General features: G+C 37.8%; 1 protein-coding gene across 21 annotated transcripts in view; it reads left to right on the forward strand.

Moving 5' to 3' along the window:
* The window catches only part of PBRM1 (polybromo 1), a 101,951-nt gene that overhangs the window by 43,012 nt on the left and 37,051 nt on the right, over positions 1–21,888 (forward strand). For 14 of the 21 annotated variants that reach the window (XM_055079844.1, XM_007116595.4, XM_055079851.1 and 11 more), the window contains 5 exons: positions 2,769–3,045; positions 5,544–5,649; positions 8,641–9,283; positions 12,678–12,889; positions 21,421–21,606. In XM_055079844.1, the coding sequence (XP_054935819.1) occupies positions 2,769–3,045; positions 5,544–5,649; positions 8,641–9,283; positions 12,678–12,889; positions 21,421–21,606 (1,424 nt within the window). The remainder of the gene's footprint in view (positions 1–2,768; positions 3,046–5,543; positions 5,650–8,640; positions 9,284–12,677; positions 12,890–21,420; positions 21,607–21,888) is intronic. The other 7 variants (XM_055079845.1, XM_024123760.2, XM_055079848.1 and 4 more) reach the window with 2 other exon arrangements.

Genomic DNA, 21,888 nt, shown 5'->3' on the forward strand with positions numbered 1-21,888 from the left:
CCGAGCTCTAGAGCCTTACTGCCCAAGTTCAAATCCCAGTTGTTCTTATCAGCTGTGTTCTGAGCCTCATCTCAATTTCCTCATCTGAAAAAGGAGTTGATGACATTACCTGTATAGGATTGCTGTGAAGACCTGATTGCTTAGTATGTTTAAAGCCCATGGAACTGGGCCTGGATGCAGTGAGTACTCACTAAATGTACTCTGATTATTTTCTGGCAGTATCCTGCTGGCATCAAGACATGGTAGATTTCATTTTGTTTTTAGTCAGATGTTACTAGTCTGGGAAACTCCTTAAAAAGGTGAGTAAAAAAGTCCTTGAAGACTTGAAGATGAAATATAGAAAACCTTGTAAAAGAAAGAACCTTTGGGTTTACTTAGCTTCACAGCAGGCACCACTGAAGGTCTAGGGCCAGGGAGTTAAATGCTGGGAGACTTTGAAGCCTGTGAACAGGGTTGACTTTGATTAGAGAGGCCCTTGGTAAGAGCTAACTTTTTATCATCCACTTGCATGATAAAAGCAGTCTGGTGATTATCAGCTGATTCAAGTCTCAGTTCTGATTAGTCACTTTATGGCCTTAGGTATTCACTTGAGTCTCTAAGCCTCTGTTTTTATATCTGCAAAGTTGGGATAATAATTGTACCTGGTTCTCAGAGTTTGAAGATTAAATGATAGTGCTTAGCACAGTCCCTGGCATGTGGTAGAAGTGTTAGCTGTAACTATAAATAGGAATCTTGTGTGTATATCCAAATACAAATACATAATAAATAATAGCTTCATAGGAAGAATAATGATGAGGACATTTGAGAAAGTGGTCAGCCACAAACTATGAAGGTTAGGACTAACACCATGGCATGAAAAATTAAAAAGAAAGATCAGATCTAGAAGTGCTATGGAGGTCCTCTAGGACTTGGTGATAAACTAAGAGAAGCAAAAAGTGACATTGGTTTCAGTGTTTTAGGCTGGGTTAAGGGGTCAGGTGGTGGTCCTGGAAAATCAGGGATTCAGAGCGAAGCCCCTACTAGCTCATAATCTTTGTGCAAATTAGAAAAAGCACCCATTTCTCTTGACTTTCATTTATTGGAAAATTGCTGTAATATACTGATTTTAGCACAGAACCAATTATGGCCCATCTCCTGTAAACTTCTAAAACTGTATATTTATTATGTGTCTGTGACCTGAATTGACATCCCTTTAAGTACGGCACCCTTAAGTGCGTAATGATAAACAACCTTGGTTTTGAACCCCCTTAAGAGGTATTTTATCGAAGTATCGTCACAGATGCTAATTAAAAAAGAATGAGTATGCCAATTACAAGGTCTGGGATTTAATTTTATGCACCTTTCCCAAAATAGGGACGAGTGAACAAACTGTTTATAGTTACTAGTCTGAAGGAGGAAGAGAGGATGAATAGAGGGGTTCAAAGAAGAATCTTAAAAATCAAAGTGACATTGAAAACAGTAACCAGAAAGTATCACATAGGGAAATATGGTAGCTGTCTTTCAAAGTTACTTTCAAAAGTGTGGATATAAGGTTCAACATCATATTGGAAAAGGATAAAGTAAATATACCAGCCACCCAAGCTAATACAGTTATAAAAGAATATGGGGCTTCCCTGGTGGCGCAGTGATTGAGAGTCCGCCTGCCGATGCAGGGGACACGGGTTCGTGCCCCGGTCCGGGAAGATCCCACGTGCTGTGGGGCGGCTGGGCCCGTGAGCCATGGCCGCTGAGCCTGCGTATCCGGAGTCTGTGCTCCGCAACGGGAGGGGCCACAGCTGTGAGAGGCCCGCGTAACGCAAAACAAACAAACAAACAAACAAAAAACAACAAGCATATGAAGTTTAGCTCTGAGTTTTTTCTGGCAGTCAGATTAAAAGTAATGGGCCTGTGGGTGTCGGTCTCAAAGGCAATATAAGGATCTGGAAAAATGTAAACAAAATAACAAAACTGGATTAGTTCAGAGAAGATTGTTTGACCCTAATGACAAAAGTTTTGCTTGCCTTTGAGGCTGGAAACCAGTTACATATCACTCTCTTGAAGTGAATGATACAAATGGAGAAAGGATACTATAAGTGTTACAAGTCCTAAAGCAGTAAATTTCAGTTATTAGACCAGTTACCAAATTCTGTGATATCAAATTCAGGTTCTGAAATTTTTCTTTAGAGCCTTCTTGAAGGCTAAAGTCATCTGTGTTCTAATCTCTGCTCAGATGTGGAGCTCTGTGATGTTGGAGCTTTGTCCTGCATTCCCCTTTTATTATTGACTTGCTAAAGTCCTGGACTGAGAGAGTTCTTCCTCTCACATCATCCCCTCAGGATATGCAGATGTTCAGGAGTGGTTGTCATAGGAGATGGGACACTTCTCTTTGTGTTTGTTTAAGGGAGAACTGTTAGTAGGGAATCAGCAGTTTTATTCCACTTTTGCTCTGTTCTTAAAAAATATATTTCAATTGATAACAGAATTTCATTTTCTTTGGCATTAGACAAGATCTTTTTTCAAGCATTGCATTTCATAAATATTCTAAACACGTTTGTCTGGTGTTCTTGGGGGGTGCTCCTGCCAGAGTCACTATGTTTTAACTATTTTGAAAAATTTCCTAATATTTGCTTATAGCTTCCAGCATGTTTACTGTGTTTGTGCCATACATAATCAATACATTATGAAGCACCTGCCCACAATATTAATTTGTTTTATTTCGTGTTCATCCTTATATCAAGAAAACTGAACCTGTTCTCATTTTCCCCCTTTTCTCCCTCGCCCCTCAACAGTAAAAAGAACATTAGAAAGCAGCGAATGAAAATCTTGTTCAATGTTGTTCTTGAAGCTCGTGAGCCAGGTTCAGGCAGAAGACTTTGTGATCTATTTATGGTTAAACCATCCAAAAAGGACTATCCTGATTATTATAAAATCATCTTGGAGCCAATGGACTTGAAAATAATTGAACATAACATCCGCAATGACAAATATGCAGGGGAGGAGGGAATGATAGAAGACATGAAGCTGATGTTCCGGAATGCCAGGCACTACAACGAGGAGGGCTCCCAGGTGAGGACGTGTGGGAATCCTGGAGTAGGTACATTTTCTTTTGATCTTGAGAGACCAGGTCTAGAGGCCTAACTTAGGTTGCTCTTCTCAGTGACTAGCTTAATATTTTGTCTTTTCTTAATTATTTAAAATGGGAGGCAGGACACTACAAAGGTTACAGGTTTATACTCTGTACAGTTGTCCCTCAGTCTCAGGGGTGGGGAGTTGGTTCCAGGATCCCTGCAGATACCAAAATCCACAGATGCTCAAGTCTCTTATATAAAATGGCATAGTACAGTCGACCCTGTGAATCCCATGGGTTCCATATCCATGGGTTCAGAGCATCAAGTGTAATCTGACATCCTAGATTTGAATCCTGCTCTGCCAGTCCCTGTGTAAGTAAATTATCTTTTCTGAGCCTCATCTGTAAAGTGGAGATAATAGCAGTACTTGCATCAGGGTTATTATAGGATTTAAATGAGATAATATTTACAGAGCATGTAGCACAGTGCCTGGTATTCAAACACTCAAATGAAAGCCAAGGACAATAAAATCTTTCATCATCATTATTATTACTATCCTCAGTAGCCATACTTCTCTAAGGATAGTCCAGAAAATTGTATAATTATATAAATATCAGGATATTCCCAGTAATGCACCTTTGAATAATTTATTTTGTTATGAAGCATCTTGATTTTCAGTTGTCAGTAAAGCTAAGATACATTTTTCCTTTCATATTTTTTTCTATTTCATGTCCTTTACTTAATTTTTTTAATTGAGGTATAAGTGACATGTTTCAAGTGTACAACATAGAGATTTGATATTTATATATGTATTGCAAAATGATCATTGCAGTAAGTCTAGTTAACATCCATCACCATATGTAGTTACAAATTTTTTTTCTTGTGATAAGAACTTTTGAGATCTATTCTCTTAGCAACTTTCAAATATGCAATACAGTATTATTAACTATAGTCACCGTACATTACATCCCCATGACTTATTTATTTTATAACTGGAAGCTTGTACCTTTGACCTCCTTCATTCATTTTGCCCATCCCCCACCCCCACCTCAGGCAGCCACCAACCTGTTCTCCATATCTATGAGCTTGGGTTTTTTTTGGGTGGGCGATGTTTTTAGATTCCATATAAGTGAGATCATACAGTATTTGTCTTTCTCCATCTTAACTTATTTCACTTAGCATAATGCCCTCAAGATTCATCCACGTTGTCGCAAATGGCAAGATTTCATTTTTTTTATGCCTGAATAATATTCCTGTGTGCGTGTGACATTTTCTTTATCCATTCATCGATTGATGGATGCTTAGATTGTTTCCTTATCTTGGCTGTTGTAAATAATGCTGCCGTGAACATGTATTGGGGGTACATAGATCTTTTCTGAGTTTTCTTTGTCTACTTTAAATCTCCCAGAAATAAAAGTACATTTTCAAATTGTATATTTCCTTTCTTATACTATTACATTTCAATATAAAATAAAGTAGGCACTGAGGGTGCTTGTGATCAAAGAAATGGTTCTCTCTGTCATAGGGGTTTACAGTGTCCTCTGTCATTGGCCAATGTGCCACTTGTCTGCCACTGATAAAGAAAAAAGCCACCCTTAAGAGAGGTTGCCGGGCTTCCCTGGTGGCGCAGTGGTTGCGCGTCCGCCTGCCAATGCGGGGGAACCGGGTTCGCGCCCCGGTCTGGGAAGATCCCACATGCCGCGGAGCGGCTGGGCCCGTGAGCCATGGCCAATGAGCCTGCGCGTCCGGAGCCTGTGCTCCGCAACGGGAGAGGCCACAACAGAGGAAGGCCCGCATACCACAAAAAAAAAAAAAAAAAAAAGAGAGGTTGCCAAAGAAGAGAGGTCAGTTATTCTCTCAGCCCCTCTGCTCTGGGGGCAGTCAGGGAGGAGAGCCTTTGTGGGGGGAGGGGGAGGAGGCAGCTATGGGGGCGAAACAATTGGGTGCGTAACCTTGTCCTTGGCTCTGTGTTACCACCTTTGGCCCAGTCTTCATAGAGAGAGAGCCTCAGCAGGGATTGTTGCTTTTCACAGATCAGATTCCAGGCTGTGAATGCACACTGGTGTTAAATCCCTTCTAATGTTTGAGATGTTTCTCTGCAACTATCAGATCTTTTTAATTTTTAATTTCCATTGAGCTAAGTCTGCTACCTTGAGGGTCCAGTGCAAGAGAAATTTATAAAGAAACAACACATGTAAATATATTTCAGAACTTCTGCAAAAACTTGGAATGATTCTAGTACAGTAGTTCTCAAACTTTAGCCTGCATGGGTGCACATTAGAGTCACCTGGAAAACTTTAAACAACAAACCAGTTGAGGCTGAGGCCCACCCCACGGAGATGTGATTTTGTTGCTCTGTAGTGATCTCAGGCTTTACTTCTTTAGTTCTCAACTATCCTAACTTATGTTTTTAAAACTTATTTATGGATGTATATTATACTTCAGTAGAAAGCTTTTTAGAAAAATAATTTTAATTATATTTGTAATTAAATATAGGTGTACAATGATGCGCACATCCTGGAGAAGTTACTCAAGGATAAAAGGAAAGAGCTGGGCCCACTGCCTGATGATGATGACATGGCTTCTCCCAAACTCAAACTGAGTAAGGCAGCCTTACACTTCATTGTTCAGTTCAGTCCATCAAGGATAGATAGCTGATTTACTGAAATAATATTTAATTAATTGGTGAATATAATTGAACTTGCACTCCAGCATGGAGTTTCTTGCTTCCTCTCAAGCACTGTCTTCCGTATTTTAAGTAACATAAAAGCATGTGAGGAATAGAAGAATATAATGTCAAAGGTTTTGCTTTCTTGAATGCAGTGGACATTTTGTAGACGTTAAATAGGAAGAATAGATATTTTTTCTACATGTGATGCCTGGAAGAGTATAGTGGCAGATTTTATTTTCTTTCTTCTTCTTTTTTTTTTTTTTTTTTAATGTTTGTTTGCTGATTACTAGAATTAAAAATGAGTCCCAGTAGTTCCTCCTAGACAGAATTTGAGAGGTTAGAGATGTCTAGCCACTGTACTGTAAGTTAACTTGGCTGTCTTTTGAGTGTAGTCTGTGGATGGTTGTTTGGTTGAAAACTGTGAGAGAGAAGAGAGACAGCAAAAACAATTAGTACCATTGGGCTAAAGAAGAGTTTTCTGCCTTATTTAAAATATTTAAGTAAAATAAATACCAAGCAAATGACAGTGGTATTGTCAAATATTCTTTAGAGTCGTATTTGCTGAAAAGGGAAAAAACAAACAGACCCTGATTTTTTATATGAAATGACTGTAAACTGAATTTACAGTAGCTTTGGGTATGATTTATTGTTAAGTGATCATTCCTTTTTGTCAAGCCATTCATTTATCTCTTCATGAAATTGTAAAAGCATACAGAAGGTTTGCAGAAACGAAAACCTTCTAATTTATAGGGATATAATGCCTTTTAAAACTAGAATTCATTATACAAGTTGAGTTAGGAAACTAATGACAGAGAGATACTTTAACAGTAACTATCTAAATATATATAAATACATTTTTTTTTAATTTCAGGGAAAGGAAATTTTAACATGCCATGTTAATTTTTTCATTTCTCAATTTTATGAAAAATTCAAAACATATATAAGTTTTGAATTATAGGAACTGTCTATACCTGTTACTTAGCATTTATCAAGATTCTGCCATACTTATTTCCTATCTTCCCTTTTTTCCTTCTTTTTTCTTTGTTCTGAATTATTTTAAGCCAAATCCAATCATGTCATTTTATTTCTACATAGTTCATTATGCATCTCTAAAATACGCAGATATTTTCGTAAATAGCCATGAAGTCATTGTCACACCTAACAAAATTAGGAGTTTCTTGGTTTCATCTAATACTTGACAAATTTTCAAATTTTACTGATTGTCTCACAAATGTATATTTATAGTTGGTTTCTTCAAATCAGGATCTAATTAAGTTCTGTATATTACATTTGATTATTTTGTCCTTAAACTCATAGTTTAGAGCAGTCCCCCTCCTTTTTTTATCCTCATGCCATTAACTCTAGAAACCTGGTCACTTTCTTGTGCAGTCCAAAGTTCTGGATTAGTTAGTTCACTTCCTTGTGATGTCCGTTAACTTTTTCCTTTATTTCCCTTATTTCTCATAAATGGAAGTTAACTTTAAAGGCTTGATTAGATTCAGTTTCAACTTGGCAAATAAGGTCCACACATTGCATTTGATTGATAGTTCTTTTAATCTATAAATTCCCCTCCATTTCTCTTTTTTTCCCCTTGCAGTTTGTTGAAGAAATTGGGTTTGTACTTTAGTTTCCCACAGTCTAGGTTTTGCTAATTGTGTCCATTTGCTGTAATTTCACGTGTTCTTTTGTCCTTTTTAGTTCCTATAAATTAGTAGTCAATCAGATTTAGATTTAAATCTGATTCTCCCCTCCCTTTGACACAGAAACTGACTTCAGAGGTGATATAATGTCTTCCATCAGGTGGCACGTAATATCTGGTTGTTTCTTTAAATTATGTTAATAGCTATTGATGCTTGATTCATTGAAGAGCTGTTAGATAGTGATAGTTTAATTTTATCATTCCTTGCTCATTTACTAACTGGAATACTTCTATATAAATAAACTTTGCCTCATCCAGTGTTTGGTTACCCAGTGGTATGGTTTTTTTGTTTTTTTGTTTGGTTTTTGAAAGGATAAAAGCTAGATTTTTTTCCCTCTTTTATTTACCAGTTTTCAGAATAATGAAATACAAAGAAAATAATGCATTGGCTTACTGAAGTCCTGCAACATCTACCCCATTGTTTGTTTTTATTTATCATTAAGAACTACTAGATTTAAACATATTGCTGAGTTTTATAACCCATTGCAATTATGGTTCTTGTTGATACTTACATTGTCCCAGACTGGCTGCTGTGGTCTTTTGACCTGACCATGGTAAGGAGTCATTGGTAGATTCTTTACTGTCTAGTGTTTCGAGATATACCAGGCTCATCTTGTATAGACTAGGAATTAGCCATTTGCCAAAGAGCTACTAACATTAGTATTTGAAATCAGTATTCCAGAGCTATAGTCTTTATAGTCAAAATTATATAGGGGTATACTGCAACTGGGTTGGTCACTGTTTCTAGAATTTTCAGTGGACAGAGCTAAGAAATTTTGTGTGTGTGTATTTTCTATTTAAAGAGAAAATACATCTTAAGTTCATACTGATACTCCCAGTTGAGATTCAAGGTACAAGGTTTTTATTCAGTGTCCTCTGTTTTAACATCTTTATCTCTTTCTCCCTTGATGAAAATCTCAGTTCTCAAGGATACCTTAGGAGATGGAGTTAGAGTGTCACATAGTTACTTATTTCCTTTATTCTACCTTATTCACAACTATCTCAACGTAATAGTACTTACTCTCCCACCAAAAATACGAGTACTGAAAACAGTTTTTCTAGTTCTTTCTTTGTTGATAGGGTATGTTTCACTAGAAACATACTAATTACTGTGTTTTATAAATCACTTGGAATAGTCCCTTCCTTGTGGTTATGCTACCAACTTTTTACAAATTTAGGTTCATATATTTTATTTTATCCATTTAACATAAATCTTTCTTTAGGTAGGAAGAGTGGTATTTCTCCTAAAAAATCAAAATATATGACTCCAATGCAGCAGAAACTAAATGAAGTCTATGAAGCTGTAAAGAACTATACTGATAAGAGGGGTCGCCGCCTCAGTGCCATATTTCTGAGGCTTCCCTCTAGATCTGAGCTGCCTGACTACTATTTGACCATTAAAAAACCCATGGACATGGAAAAAATTCGAAGTCACATGATGGCCAACAAATACCAAGATATAGACTCCATGGTTGAAGACTTCGTCATGATGTTTAACAATGCCTGTACATACAATGAGCCCGAGTCTTTGATCTACAAAGATGCCCTTGTCCTACACAAAGTCCTGCTTGAAACTCGGAGAGACCTAGAAGGAGATGAGGACTCTCATGTCCCAAATGTAACCTTGCTGATTCAGGAGCTTATCCATAATCTTTTTGTGTCGGTCATGAGTCATCAGGATGATGAAGGAAGATGCTACAGTGATTCCCTAGCAGAAATTCCTGCTGTGGATCCCAGCTTTCCAAACAAACCTCCTCTTACTTTTGACATAATTAGGAAGAATGTTGAAAATAATCGCTACCGGCGGCTCGATTTATTTCAAGAGCATATGTTTGAAGTATTGGAGAGGGCAAGAAGGATGAATCGGTATGTTTTCAAAACCATTTCTTTTTGAGAAGGTGTGACATTTAATGTAAAACAGAAGAAAGAATTTTGCTTTGATGTGCTATTTCAGCATAGGTACATGCTGATTACAGTTGATGGGGTGCTATTTTGAATTTTAATTAGCCAAAATTTATAGAGAGCAAGTATAGTCTGTGGAGGAGAGAAGGCACACTACTAAATTGTCTAGAGTAGGGCCAATGAGGGGAAGGAATGAGACAAAATTGAAGATCTGTTGAAAAACAAACTTTTAAAATACAGCCTTTCATAGAACATGTGTTTTTAATGGATAAAATGCTTTCAATTAGAAATAGTAATATGATTTTCTTTTAAAGTTTGAGTTCAATGCAAGCATGCTTTAAATAAAGTAGCTCTAAGATACTGATCTGAGGTTAGACTGATTTAAATTTGATTGTCATTTCAGATATCTAAAAGGACTTCTTTTTAATCTCAGATTCGTCACTTTTAAGTTCGTTCTGTAGATATTAAATGTTCTAAAAGAAGAAGAAATCAAATTTAAATTTCCATCAAACTTAAATTCCCTTCTAATTTTGATCTGTGCTGTATATTTGCCACACAACAATAGTATATACTCAGCTGTGAAAACAGTTTCAGTTCAGCAATTACAGTGTGTCTTCTATATGCTCTTGGGGTCACTTGGGAGGAATATAAAAAGTTAAAAATACAAACCCTACCTTCCTGGAGCTTATAGTCTGTCACGCTGAGAGCTAGACCTTTAGTCACTGGGCATGGGGTGATTCCAGCTGGGGAATCTGTGAAACCTGGGTTTGCTCTGGATCTTGAAAGAAAAATTAAAAGTAATGTTTGATGTTCCTATTGAGCACCTGCCCTTTGTAAAGAACCACGCTAAGTACTTCATGTACATAATCTCTAACCCTTATAATAGCCATTCTAGGTAGGTGATAATCTTCCTAATTTGTATACGAAGATGTATACATGACAGAGAGAAATACATTGCCAAAGTCACACAACTAGTAAGTGGCTTGGCTCATCTTGTTCCCCACTGTAGAGAGCCAGTGCTGAGCCAGTCACCAAGACGCCAGTCATGGAGCACAGCCAAGGATGATAAGACTTGAGCTGTGTGCTCTAAGAGCTTGAAGTCTGACAGTTGGGATAGCACCTATGCTTAGGGAAAAATAATTCCAGGAATGAGATAACATTTAACAACTTGATATTTAGTAAAAGATGGTGGAGTAAAGGAACTGCGTTAGAGTTCTAAAAAGGCATGAGACGTCAGAGAAGAATGGGAAAGTGGGTGGGATTCAGATAAGGTAAGTGGTATGAGTAAAGGCATAGGGTTAGGAAATGAATATGGTGTGTTCAAGAGACACGTGGAGTTGGGGTCAGATTGGAGAGGTCCTTGAGTGACACATTTAGTAAATGGTCCTTATTCTTCAACAGTGCAGATAGAAATAAAGAGAAATATGGGGGGACATATTGTAGTCAAAATCTGCATTCATTTATTCGTTAGTTTTCATTTATTCAACAAATGTTTATTGAGTGACTACCAGTTATGAGAATGTTCTGGATACTTGGTATATACCAGTGGACAAAACAGACAAACCCTGCTCTCATGGAGCTTAGAGTTCCATTCTTATTCACAGTTTACTTAAATAGTCCTTAAGTCTAAAGTCACTCCTCTCCTCCCTGCCCCCCTACCTTACCCCCAGTATATCTTGGGGTTAGTTCTATGAGTCTTCCAAAATAGACTTGTCTCTTAGATTATTAGCAACTTTGTTTCTTTATATAGATGACTAGCAACTTTGTTTCTTGTATAGATGACATGATTATTTTAAGAATTAAGCAGATTTGTATCTCTAGGAAATGAGCTCTTTTGCTTCTCCCGTTGTTGACATGGTTAGTTTTTGCTTTTGAGGCCTAGGAGGTAGAGTCCAAGGTGACTTTACAGTATTCCCCTTTTTATCCACGGTTTCACTTTCTGCAGTTTGTTACTCGAGGTCAACCAAGGTCTGAAAATATTAAATGGAAAAACCCAGAACTAAACAATTTGTAAGTTTTATAAATTACACACTGTTCTGAGCACATGATGGAATTATGAATCTGCCCTTTCAGGGTAATGTGGATTATCAAAAGTGTGTTTTCAGTTTTAATTTTATACTTAAAATTGTAAGCTCTTATAAAATTAATTTCAAGCGAACAGTCTTCAGAAGTCTCTGTTCAGAAAATAGGCATCAAAATAGTGTCGTAGGAGTTTTTTTCCCTTGGCCAGTTTTATTTTTATTGCTTTCCTACAAGTGTTACCATTTCTATAACCTGAAAAGATTTTTAGAATCTTTCTTGGAACATCCATTTAGGTTGTTATTGGCAGTGTTTTAGGTTGCCAGTTCACGTTTGCTGGTGAGAAGCATTCTGGAGGCTTCGTTCAAGTTTGATGCTCTAGTGATCCGTATCAGCAAACAGCTGACTGGGCTTGCTACACCATCCACACTAGCCTGACCAGAATGTCTCCATGACTGCTGCTAATAAGTCTTTGTCTCTGGTTACCTTTGTGGATCATTTTTCAGACCCTGATATTCTTAGTTAATAGAATTATCTTCCTTCCTCAGACCAACAGGGATTAGAAATAGTAATAGAATTTCTTTGAGTCTAAATTCTGAAGTTCATTTTGCCCAATACTCTTATTTTATAAATGGTGAAAGAATCTTTTAAAAGTTTTCAGTATGACACAGATAATTTTTTTTTTCTATCTTTCACTATGTTGCCTCTGGTGATTCCCCAGAATTATGTAGTTCTTTCTGGGAAACTAACATGAACACTGACTTTGAGGCCTGTAACCATTTTACGATGGCCTTAGGACTTTGCAGTTTAGGTTCAAATATTCACGGAGTCGTACCAGCCTAGGCAACCATGATATAGATCCAAAAAGAAGAAAATGGGCTAAATCTTTTGTTAATACCTTATACAGTGTGTTCGTCCCTTAACTAAGAGAAAGTAAAAATTAATTCAAAGATTAGATGCAAGTAAGTGTTGAACATGGTGTGGAGCCTTAGTATAATCCCTGACTGTGGCAACCCCCTTCTGTTGCCAAAATCAGCTAATGAACATGCTATGTTTCTCCCCAGGAAGCTGTATGAGGCCTTTCCTTTTACATGAGCTGTACAAGGAGTGAGCTTTAAGGAAAAGGAAACTGGTGAGCATGAGGCTCACCAAGGTAAAATTACACTTCAGATTCTGTTCTAACAAATTTTAAGGAGATAGCCTTATTAGAACTGCACAGAAGTTACCATTATATCAATTAATGCATTAAAGAAGCATTTCATAGAATGCTTTAACATATAAGCAGGGTGTTTAAAAGAAGCAGCTTGTGTGTCAGTGAATACTCTTAATGCTATTATAGGACAGATTCTGAAATATATGAGGATGCGGTAGAACTTCAGCAGTTTTTTATTAAAATTCGTGATGAACTCTGCAAAAATGGAGAGATCCTTCTTTCACCAGCACTCAGCTATACCACAAAACATTTACATAATGATGTGGAGAAAGAGAAAAAGGAAAAACTACCAAAGGAAATAGAGGAAGATAAACTAAAACGAGAAGAAGAAAAACGAGGTTAGTTTCTTTCATTTTATTAATATGAAGAGACATTATTATGCTCTGTCCTAGCTGGTCTTATAATTACCTGTGGAGCAGAGTCCTGTTTGTGTAAATGAAGACTTAGGGTGTTGGCTCTTTCAAAACAGACATGGTAAGATGGGAAATGTTTTTGTCGTTATCAATTTGGTCATCAGACTGGAAAAGGTTGGAAGTTATACGTGACAGAGCTGTTATTCTAGTATTTCAAGAACAGAGTCAATTAATTCACAAGTGTGGGAACTTAATACCTCTTAATACTGTTGGTAGATAAAAACCTAAGGGGCCCAGCTGGGGCTAGAGAGCATTCTCAGCAGTGCATAAAGTTTCTGCCCCATTGTTCAACAGCATGGCTGTCCTCATATGGACTCAGCCAGGTAAGTAGATTATATTTTGTTTTTGTTTCAAATTATTTATTTATTTATTTATGGCTGCGTCGGGTCTTAGTTGCGGCACGCCGGATCTTTCGTCGCGGTGCGCAGGCTTTTCTCTAGTTGGGGTACACAGACAGGCTCCAGAGCATGTGGGCTCTGTAGCTGCCGCATGCAAGCTTAGTTGCCCCACAGCATGTGGGATCTTAGTTCCCCAACCAGAGATCGAACCCGTGTCCCCTGCATTGGAAGGTGGATTCTTAACCACTGGCCCACCAGGGAAGTCCCCAAGTAGATGATATTTTGGTTGAACCACATAACTAGGAGGAAATTTTTATTTTAATTGTATCAACCTAAAAATGTTACTTTGAGTCACTTGCCAGAATTTAGAAATATTTGAAAGTAGGAACTTTTATTAGAAATTTAATCATTTCTGAAAAAGTTAGAATTCACATAAATACCTAGAATATATAACTTTCCAAGAGTCATATTAGTCTTTAGCATCAAATCTCCTCCTTAGAGTTTTTTTTCCTTAGGCAAGAGAACAAAATAAGTTGATTTGAAGCAAATTCTCATAAGCAATGGCATATGCAAAAAAGAAGAGAAAAGAACCTGGTTGGTGAGAATAGTGATTTTACCAGTACAGGGCTAGCTGCAGAAACCAGCACCTTTTTGCCAGAAGGAATGTACTCGTTTAGGATTTAGCTTTTTGCCAGAAGGAATGTACTCATTTAGGATTTAGGATGGTGAGAGAGAGAGAGAGAGAGAGAGAGAGAGAGAGAGTGTGTGTGTGTGTGTGTGTGTGTGTGTGTGTGTGTGTGTGTGTTGAGGAATATCCTGAAAATTAGCATAAAAGGGCTAAGATAAGCTCTCCACACATTCTTGACTGACTGGAAAACTACACATGTACAGGGGAGATGCGAGATACTGATGAAAAGCAAAATGTGAGGGATTCTTGAAAGTTGGTCACAACTTTGAATGCATCCCCCAAGCCACATGCAGATCATTCAGCAGAGGGTGGATCCTTACAGGTTTGAGGTGCTTGAATGTAGTCTTCACCTAAATCATTGGCTGAGCTTTAGCTATGCAGACTTACAGCAACCCCTCATGCCATGTGACCTAGTATACTTATAATGGGAATCTCAGGAGAGAAAGAAAGGGGAAGAAAAATATTTGAAGACATAATGGCTGAAAACTTCTCAAATTTGATGTAAAACATTAACCTACAGCTCCAAGAACATGTAAGAAAACACAAAGGGAATCACATCTAGATATGTCATGATCAAACTGCCGAAAGAAAGTCTTAAAAGCAGAAAAATGACTCATCATGTCCAAAAAAACAAAAATATGATAATGACTCATAAGAAATAATGGAGGCCAGAAAGCAGTAGAATGATTTCAAAATGCTAAAAGGGGAAGAAAACTGAACCAAGAATTGTGTATCCAGTGAACGAACCTATCTTTCAAGAGTGAAGCTGAAATAAGTCATTCCCAGATTAACAAAAATTGAGAGAGTTCAGTGCTGGTAGATCTTCCCTATAAGAAATACTGAAGGACGAGCTTCAGGCCAAAAGAAAATACCACCAGGTAGTAAGTCAGATCTGTAAGAAAGACTGAAGAGTATTGGAAATGGTAAATATGTGGGTAAATATAAAAGACTATGTATCTTTTTCACTTAATTTCTTTAAAAACATTAGATTGATTAAAGGAATAATAACAGTATTGTTAACTTTATAACGTTAATGGAAGTATATATGTGACACAACTAGCACAAAGGAATGGAGCCGTATTGGAGCAAAGTTGCAATATTGAATGAAACTAAGTCACTGTTAACCTGAAATAGATGGTGACAAGTTAAAAGATGCATATTGTAATGCCAGTAATAACAAAGAGAAAAAGTCAACACAGGAATTAAAATGATGCACCAGAAATACTTGCTTAACACAAAAGAGGGCAGTAAAGGAGGAAAAAAGGAACAAAAAAAATAAGAAAAAAAAATAGCAAAATGGCAGACTTGAATTCAATCATATTAGTAATTACATACTGTGAATAGACTAAACACTCCATTCAAAATGCTTTGGTTATCAGACTGAATTTAAAAAGTAAGATCCAACTGTATATTGTCTATAAGAGACTCATTTAGATTTGGACACAAATAGGTTGAAAGGAAAATAAAGGGAAAAGATATACCATGCAAATAGTAACCATAGTGAGTTGGAGTGACTATATTAATCAGACAAATAGACTTTAAGAAATATTACTAGAGTTGAAGGGGGACATTTTATGTTAAAAGGGTCAAGAATGTATAATACTTACAAATGTGTATGCACCTAACAGTGGAGCCCCAAAATACATGAAGCAAAAACTGACAGAATTGAAGAGAAATAGTTAACAGTTATAGTTTCAATACACCTTTCTCAGCAAATGACAGGCTAACTAGACCAAAAATCAGCAAAAGTATGACTTAAATAAGATTGCTGTAGACTGAATGTTGTGTCTCCCACCAAAATTCGTATGTTGTAGCCTCCAGTATGTTGGTATTTGGAGATGGGGCCTTTAGGATGTAATTAGGTTTGGATGCAGTCATGGGAGTGGAGCCACTACAGTGGAATTAGTGCCATTGTAAGGGGAATGAAGAGTGAGAAGACAACTGTTTATGAACCAGGAAGTGGACCCTCACCAGACACCAAATCTGTCTCCAGAACTGTGAGAAATGGATGTTTGTTGTTTAAGCCACCCCGTTTATGGTGGGTGTTCTTACAGCAACCTGAGCTCTAGGACAAGGACTGTCAACTAGCTTCACTTGACTAACGTGTAAAACACTATACCCAATGACTGCAGAATACACATTCTAGTAGAGTGTACATTATCTAGAATGGACCATGTGCTGGGTCATAAAAGTTTTAAAAATTTTAAAGGATTGAAATCATACCAAGTTTGTTCTTTTTTTTAAATTTATTTTTGGCTGTGTTGGGTGTTATTGTTGCGCGTGGGCTTTTTCTAGTTGCGGCAAGCGGGGGCTACTCTTTGTTGCTGTGCATGGGCTTCTTGTTGGGGTGGCTTTTCTTGTTGCAGAGCACGGGCTCTAGGTGCGCGGCCATCAGTAGTTGCGGCACATGGGCTCGGTAGCTGTGGCTTGCAGCCTCTAGAGCGCAGGCTCAGTAGCTGTGGCACACAGGCTTAGTTGCTCCACGGCATGTGGGATCTTCCCAGACCAGGGCTCGAACCCGTGTCCCCTGCATTGGCAGGCGGATTCTTAACCACTGTGCCACCAGGAAAGTCCCAGGTTTTTAGTTTTGAGACAGAAGATTCTTCTCTTGAGTAGTGGACCAGGCAGTGGGGATATAAAGATAACATCTGGGCCTCAGTGAAATCCATCCAGCTCTATGTATGCATGGAGAGCTTCCAGTCAGCTTTTTAAAGCGTTTTACTTTTGTTTCTTTTTTTTTTTTCTTGGCTGCACCACACAGCATGTGGGATCTTAGTTCCCAGACCAGGGTCAGACCCATGCCCCCTGCACTGGAAGCACAGCATCTTAACCACTGGACCACCAGGGAAGTCCCTAAAGTGTTTTACTTTTAAATAGAAGCAGATATTTATTTAAATGGGACTGAATGTTTAAGAGAAAACTCTCTAAGATATTAAGATAGAGAGCAAAACAAAAAGAAAAATGGACCTTGGAGGAAACAAAAAAATTGAAGGCAGCAGGAGAAAATTTTTTTAAAAAACCAACTAACTGGACCTTCAGAGAGATGACAAGCTACTGCATCCATAAAGCAAGAACAGAAAGCCATAAAAAATGAACATTTGCAGAACAGAAAATTTCTTGGAAATTAAAAATATGGCAAACCCACAGAGTTAAAGAAAATATTCAAAAATCATTATATCTGATAACGGTCTAGTATCCAGAATATACAAAGGACTCCTACAATTCAACAACAACCAAACAACACAATTCAAAAGTGGGCAAAAGATTTGAATAGATATATCCTCAAAGAAATTATAGAAATGGCCATAAGCACATGAAAATTAATGTTCAACGTCATTAGTCATTAGGGGAATGAAAATGAAAATTACCGTGAGATACCACTTCACACCCTTTAGGATAACTGTTATGAAAAAAAAAAAAGATACAAGTGTTGGTGAACATGTGGAGAAATTGGAACCCTCATAACTTGCTGGTGGGAATGTAAAGTGGTGCAGCCACTATGGAAAACAGTTTGGCAATTTGTTTAAAAGCTAAACATCTAATTACTATATGATCAGTTAGTTCTGCTCCCAGGTATATATCCAAAAGAACTGAAACCAGGGACCCAAGCAGATACTTGTATACCAATGTTCATAGCAGCATTATTCATAATAGCCAAAAGACAGAAACAACCCAGGTATCCATCACAGATGAATGGATAAACAAAATGCAGTATTTACATACAGTGGAATATTATTCAGCCATAAAAAGTAAAGAAGTTCTGACACATACTGCAAGGTGGATGAACCTTGAAAATATTATGCTATCTGAAATAAGCCAGACACAAAAGGACAGATGCTGTATGATTTCACTTATATGAGGTACCTAGAATACCAAATTCATGGAGAGACAAGGTAGATTAAAGGTTACCAGGCTATGGGGAAGAAAGATAAGGAGTTATTATTATTTAATGGTTACAGAGTTTCTGTTTGGAGTAAAGAAAAAGTTTTAGAAATAGTGGTTATGGTTACACAACATTGTGAATATAATTAATGCCACTGAATTATACACTTAAAAATTGTCCAGGCCTTCCCTGATGGCGTAGTGGTTAAGAATCCGCCTGCCAGTGCAGGGGACACGGGTTCAAGCCCTGGTCAGTGAAGATCCCACATGCCGTGGAGCAGCTAAACCCGTGTACCACAACTACTGAGCCTGTGCTCTGGAGCCCGCAAGCCACAACTACTGAAGCCCATGTGCCTAGAGCCCGTGCTCCACAACAAGAGAAGCCACCACAATGAGAAGCCTGCGCACTGCAACGAAGAGTAGCCCCCAAAATAAATAAATTTATTTTTAAAAAATTGTCCAAAAATGGTGAATTTTATGTGATATATATCTTACCACAATTTTTAAAAATTAATGTAGTATACCAAAAACCATTGAATTGTGTACTTTTTAAAAAATTAATTAATTTTTGGCTGTGTTGGGTCTTTGTTGCTGCACGCGGGCTTTCTCTGGTTGCTGCGAGCAGGGGCTACTCTTTGTTGTGGTGTGCGGGCTTCTCATCACAGGGGATTCTGTTTGTTGTGGAGCACGGGCTCTAGGCACACGGGTTTCAGTAGTTGTGGCCCACGGGCTCAGTAGTTGTGGTGCACTGGCTTAGTTGCTCCGTGGCATGTGGGATCTTCCTGGACCAGGGCTTGAACCTGTGTCCCCTGCATTGGCAGGCGCATTCTTAACCACTGCACCACTATGGAAGTGCCGAACTGTGCACTTTAAATAGGTGAATTGTATGGTGTATTAATTATATCTCAAGCTTTTTTAAAAAAAATGATAGCAGAGTGGGGTTGGGAGATAAGATTGATGTCGTTTAACAGAACAAACTTTCAAAGAGTAGTAAATAAGCTGTAGAGATCTACTGCAGAGTACAGTAGATATAGACAACAATATTGTCCTATAGTTATGTAGTGTGATAAACTGCTGCAATGGCAACAGTATATAATTAGATCAAAGTAACATGTTGTACACCTTAAATTTACACAATGTGGGACTTCCCTGGTGTCTAATGGGTAAGACTCCACACCCCCAATGCAGGGGGCCCAGGTTCGATCCCTGGTCAGGGAACTAGATCCTGCATGCATGCCATAACTAAGAAGTCCACATGCCGCAACAAAGATCCATGTGCCTCAGCTAAGACCCGGCACAGCCTAAATAAATAAATTAATTAATTAGTTAAAAAAAAAATTTACACAATGTTATATATCAAATTTATTCACTTAAAAAATTGTTTTAAAGATAGAAGGGAAACAGAGAAGGATTAGAAGATAAAGTTGAAGAAATCTCCAAGGAAATAGAACAACAACAAATAAAGAAAAAGATATCTAAAAGATCAGCTCAGGTGGCCTAGAATCCACATAACTGAAGAGCACAGTTCTGCTAGGCTTTCTTCCACTATATAACAAGGACCCCTTTCCTCCACTTCCTAGTAACATTTTCTTCATTTTCTTCTGAGCCTTCAATGCCAAGTCTTTAATGTCCATTTCTCTAACAGTCTATTCAAGGCAACCTAGGCTTTTTCTGTCATGTTCCTCAAAATTCTTCCAGTCTCTGCTTACTATTCGATTCCAGAGTCACTTTCATATTTTTTTAGGTACTTATTACTGTAACAACCCCTCTACCAGCTACCAAAATCTAATCTACATACCATCAACTCGAAAGTCCCAAATCTCATTATTTAAATCCTCTAAACTAGGTGTATGGGTGAGGCTCTGTGTATGATCCATCCTGAGACACAATTTCTCTTCATCTCTGAACCTGTGAAAGTGAAAAAACAGGTTCTCTGCTCCTACAATATAGTGTTGGAACATGCATAGGATAACAGGGACATTCCCATTCAAAAAGGGAGAAAGGGAAAGAAAAAAGAGAGTCATCAATTCCAAGCAATTTCAAGATCCGGGCAGGCAGACTCCATTAGGCTTCAGGGCATGGAATTAGTTCTCTGTGGCTCCACACTTTGCCCTCTGAATCATCTTTTTTCATGAAAGGTAACACATGTCTGCAGCTGAGTTGTTTTATCAGCCTGTTTCCTGTCTCTAGAATTTGGGGGGTTTAACAGCCCTCTTTCATTTTGTACTCTTTCTGTCTGTTTCAGGCCTGTTGACAGTGTTCCTGCTGTTATAAAATTCTCAAGAACCTTGTGAATATGCTTGCTGTGTCACAGGGATTCATTTGATTAATCAACTGCTAGATAACATTTTCCACCAAAAATGGCAAAACTTTAAAAAAAAATTATAATACCAGTATTGGAGAGGGAATGGAGAAACAGGACCCCCCCCCCCTTGTAGCCAAAGAGTGAAGAACTTAAGTTGGTATAGACTTTTGGGCATCAGTTTGGAATATGCATTTTAAAAACGTTTAACATGCTTATTTCCAGCTCTTCCATTTATGGAAAATTATCCTAAGGAAGTAATTAAAGAAGTGGGCAGAGCTTTTTCCTGAAAAAAAACCTACGGTGTTTGCAAATAATGGCTTATATAGGAGCCATTAAAAAGTTTTGTTTAGGGACTTCCCTGGTCCAGGTCCAGTGGCTAAGACTCTGCACTCCGAATGCAGGGAGGCTGGGTTCAATCCCTAGTCAGAGAACTAGATTCCATATGCTGCAACTAAGAGTTCGCATGTCGCAACTAAAGATCCCACATGCTGCAACTAAAGATTCCACATGCCGCAACTAAAATATCCCACATGCTACAGCTAAAAAGATGCCCCAACTAACGGTTCTGCATGCTGCAACTAAAGAATCCCACATGCTGCAACTTTTGCCGCGACTGAAGATCCCACGTGCCGCAACTAAGACCCGACACAGCCAAATAAATAAATAAATTTTTTTTTAAAGTTTTGTTTAACAAAAATAAAAATCTTGTTGAAAAGCATTTAATCTCAAGGGAAATGTTCATGATATATTAACTGTATGCCTATATAGTTTACAGTATATTGTATGAAATACATCTTCTATATCTCCTCAATTCTAAGATTCCATACATTGTGACATAACCATGTAGTAACTGTCAGAGGAAAAAATTTCAGATGTGTTAAAATGGAGAGAAAGTGCATATGAGATTATCTCTGGGATTACATGATTTACAAGTGACCTGTTTTCTTCTTTATACATTTGTGTATCATCCAGAATGACTCTAGTGAGCATATATTTTTAAGGTGATTATTTTTATTCTGTAGATACTTTATTTATGTATTTATTTAAATTAATGGCAGTTGTTTGTAATTCAAAAAGACAATTTTGAGTAGAGGCTATTGGGATTGTGGATGTCATACTATTTGTCCTGAATCCTGCCTTTGAGTATCTAGAAAAGAAGTAAATGTATTAGTATGTGTCGTTTGAATCCTGCATCTGTTCCAACATCCCTTTCATGAGAACATTTTTCTCTTTTTTACCTAAGAAGCTGAAAAGAGTGAAGATTCCTCTGGAGCTGCAGGCCTCTCAGGCTTACATCGCACATACAGCCAGGACTGCAGCTTTAAGAACAGTATGTACCATGTTGGAGATTATGTCTATGTGGAGCCTGCAGAGGCCAATCTACAACCACATATAGTCTGTATTGAGAGATTGTGGGAAGATTCTGCTGGTAAGTTTGTTTTAAATTGGAGGGCAGTTTGGTGAGATGTGACTATTGTACTCCTCCTTGGTTCTCAGGGAAGGAAATTGTAACTCAGACATTTTATGTCTTCCAACAATAGTTCTACACTGTCAGTAAATGCAGTTAAGTACCCACTATATGAGAAACAGGATCAAGCACTGTTGGGCAGTGGCACAGCTGAGTCGAAAGAAATACAACTTTTTGAAGTCTAGTTGAGATTCATTCATTCAACTGATGTTTATTAAAAATATACCGTGAGCCAAACTCTGT

The sequence above is a fragment of the Physeter macrocephalus genome, chromosome 18 (assembly GCF_002837175.3).
Source record: "Physeter macrocephalus isolate SW-GA chromosome 18, ASM283717v5, whole genome shotgun sequence".
Lineage (NCBI taxonomy): Eukaryota > Metazoa > Chordata > Mammalia > Artiodactyla > Physeteridae > Physeter > Physeter macrocephalus.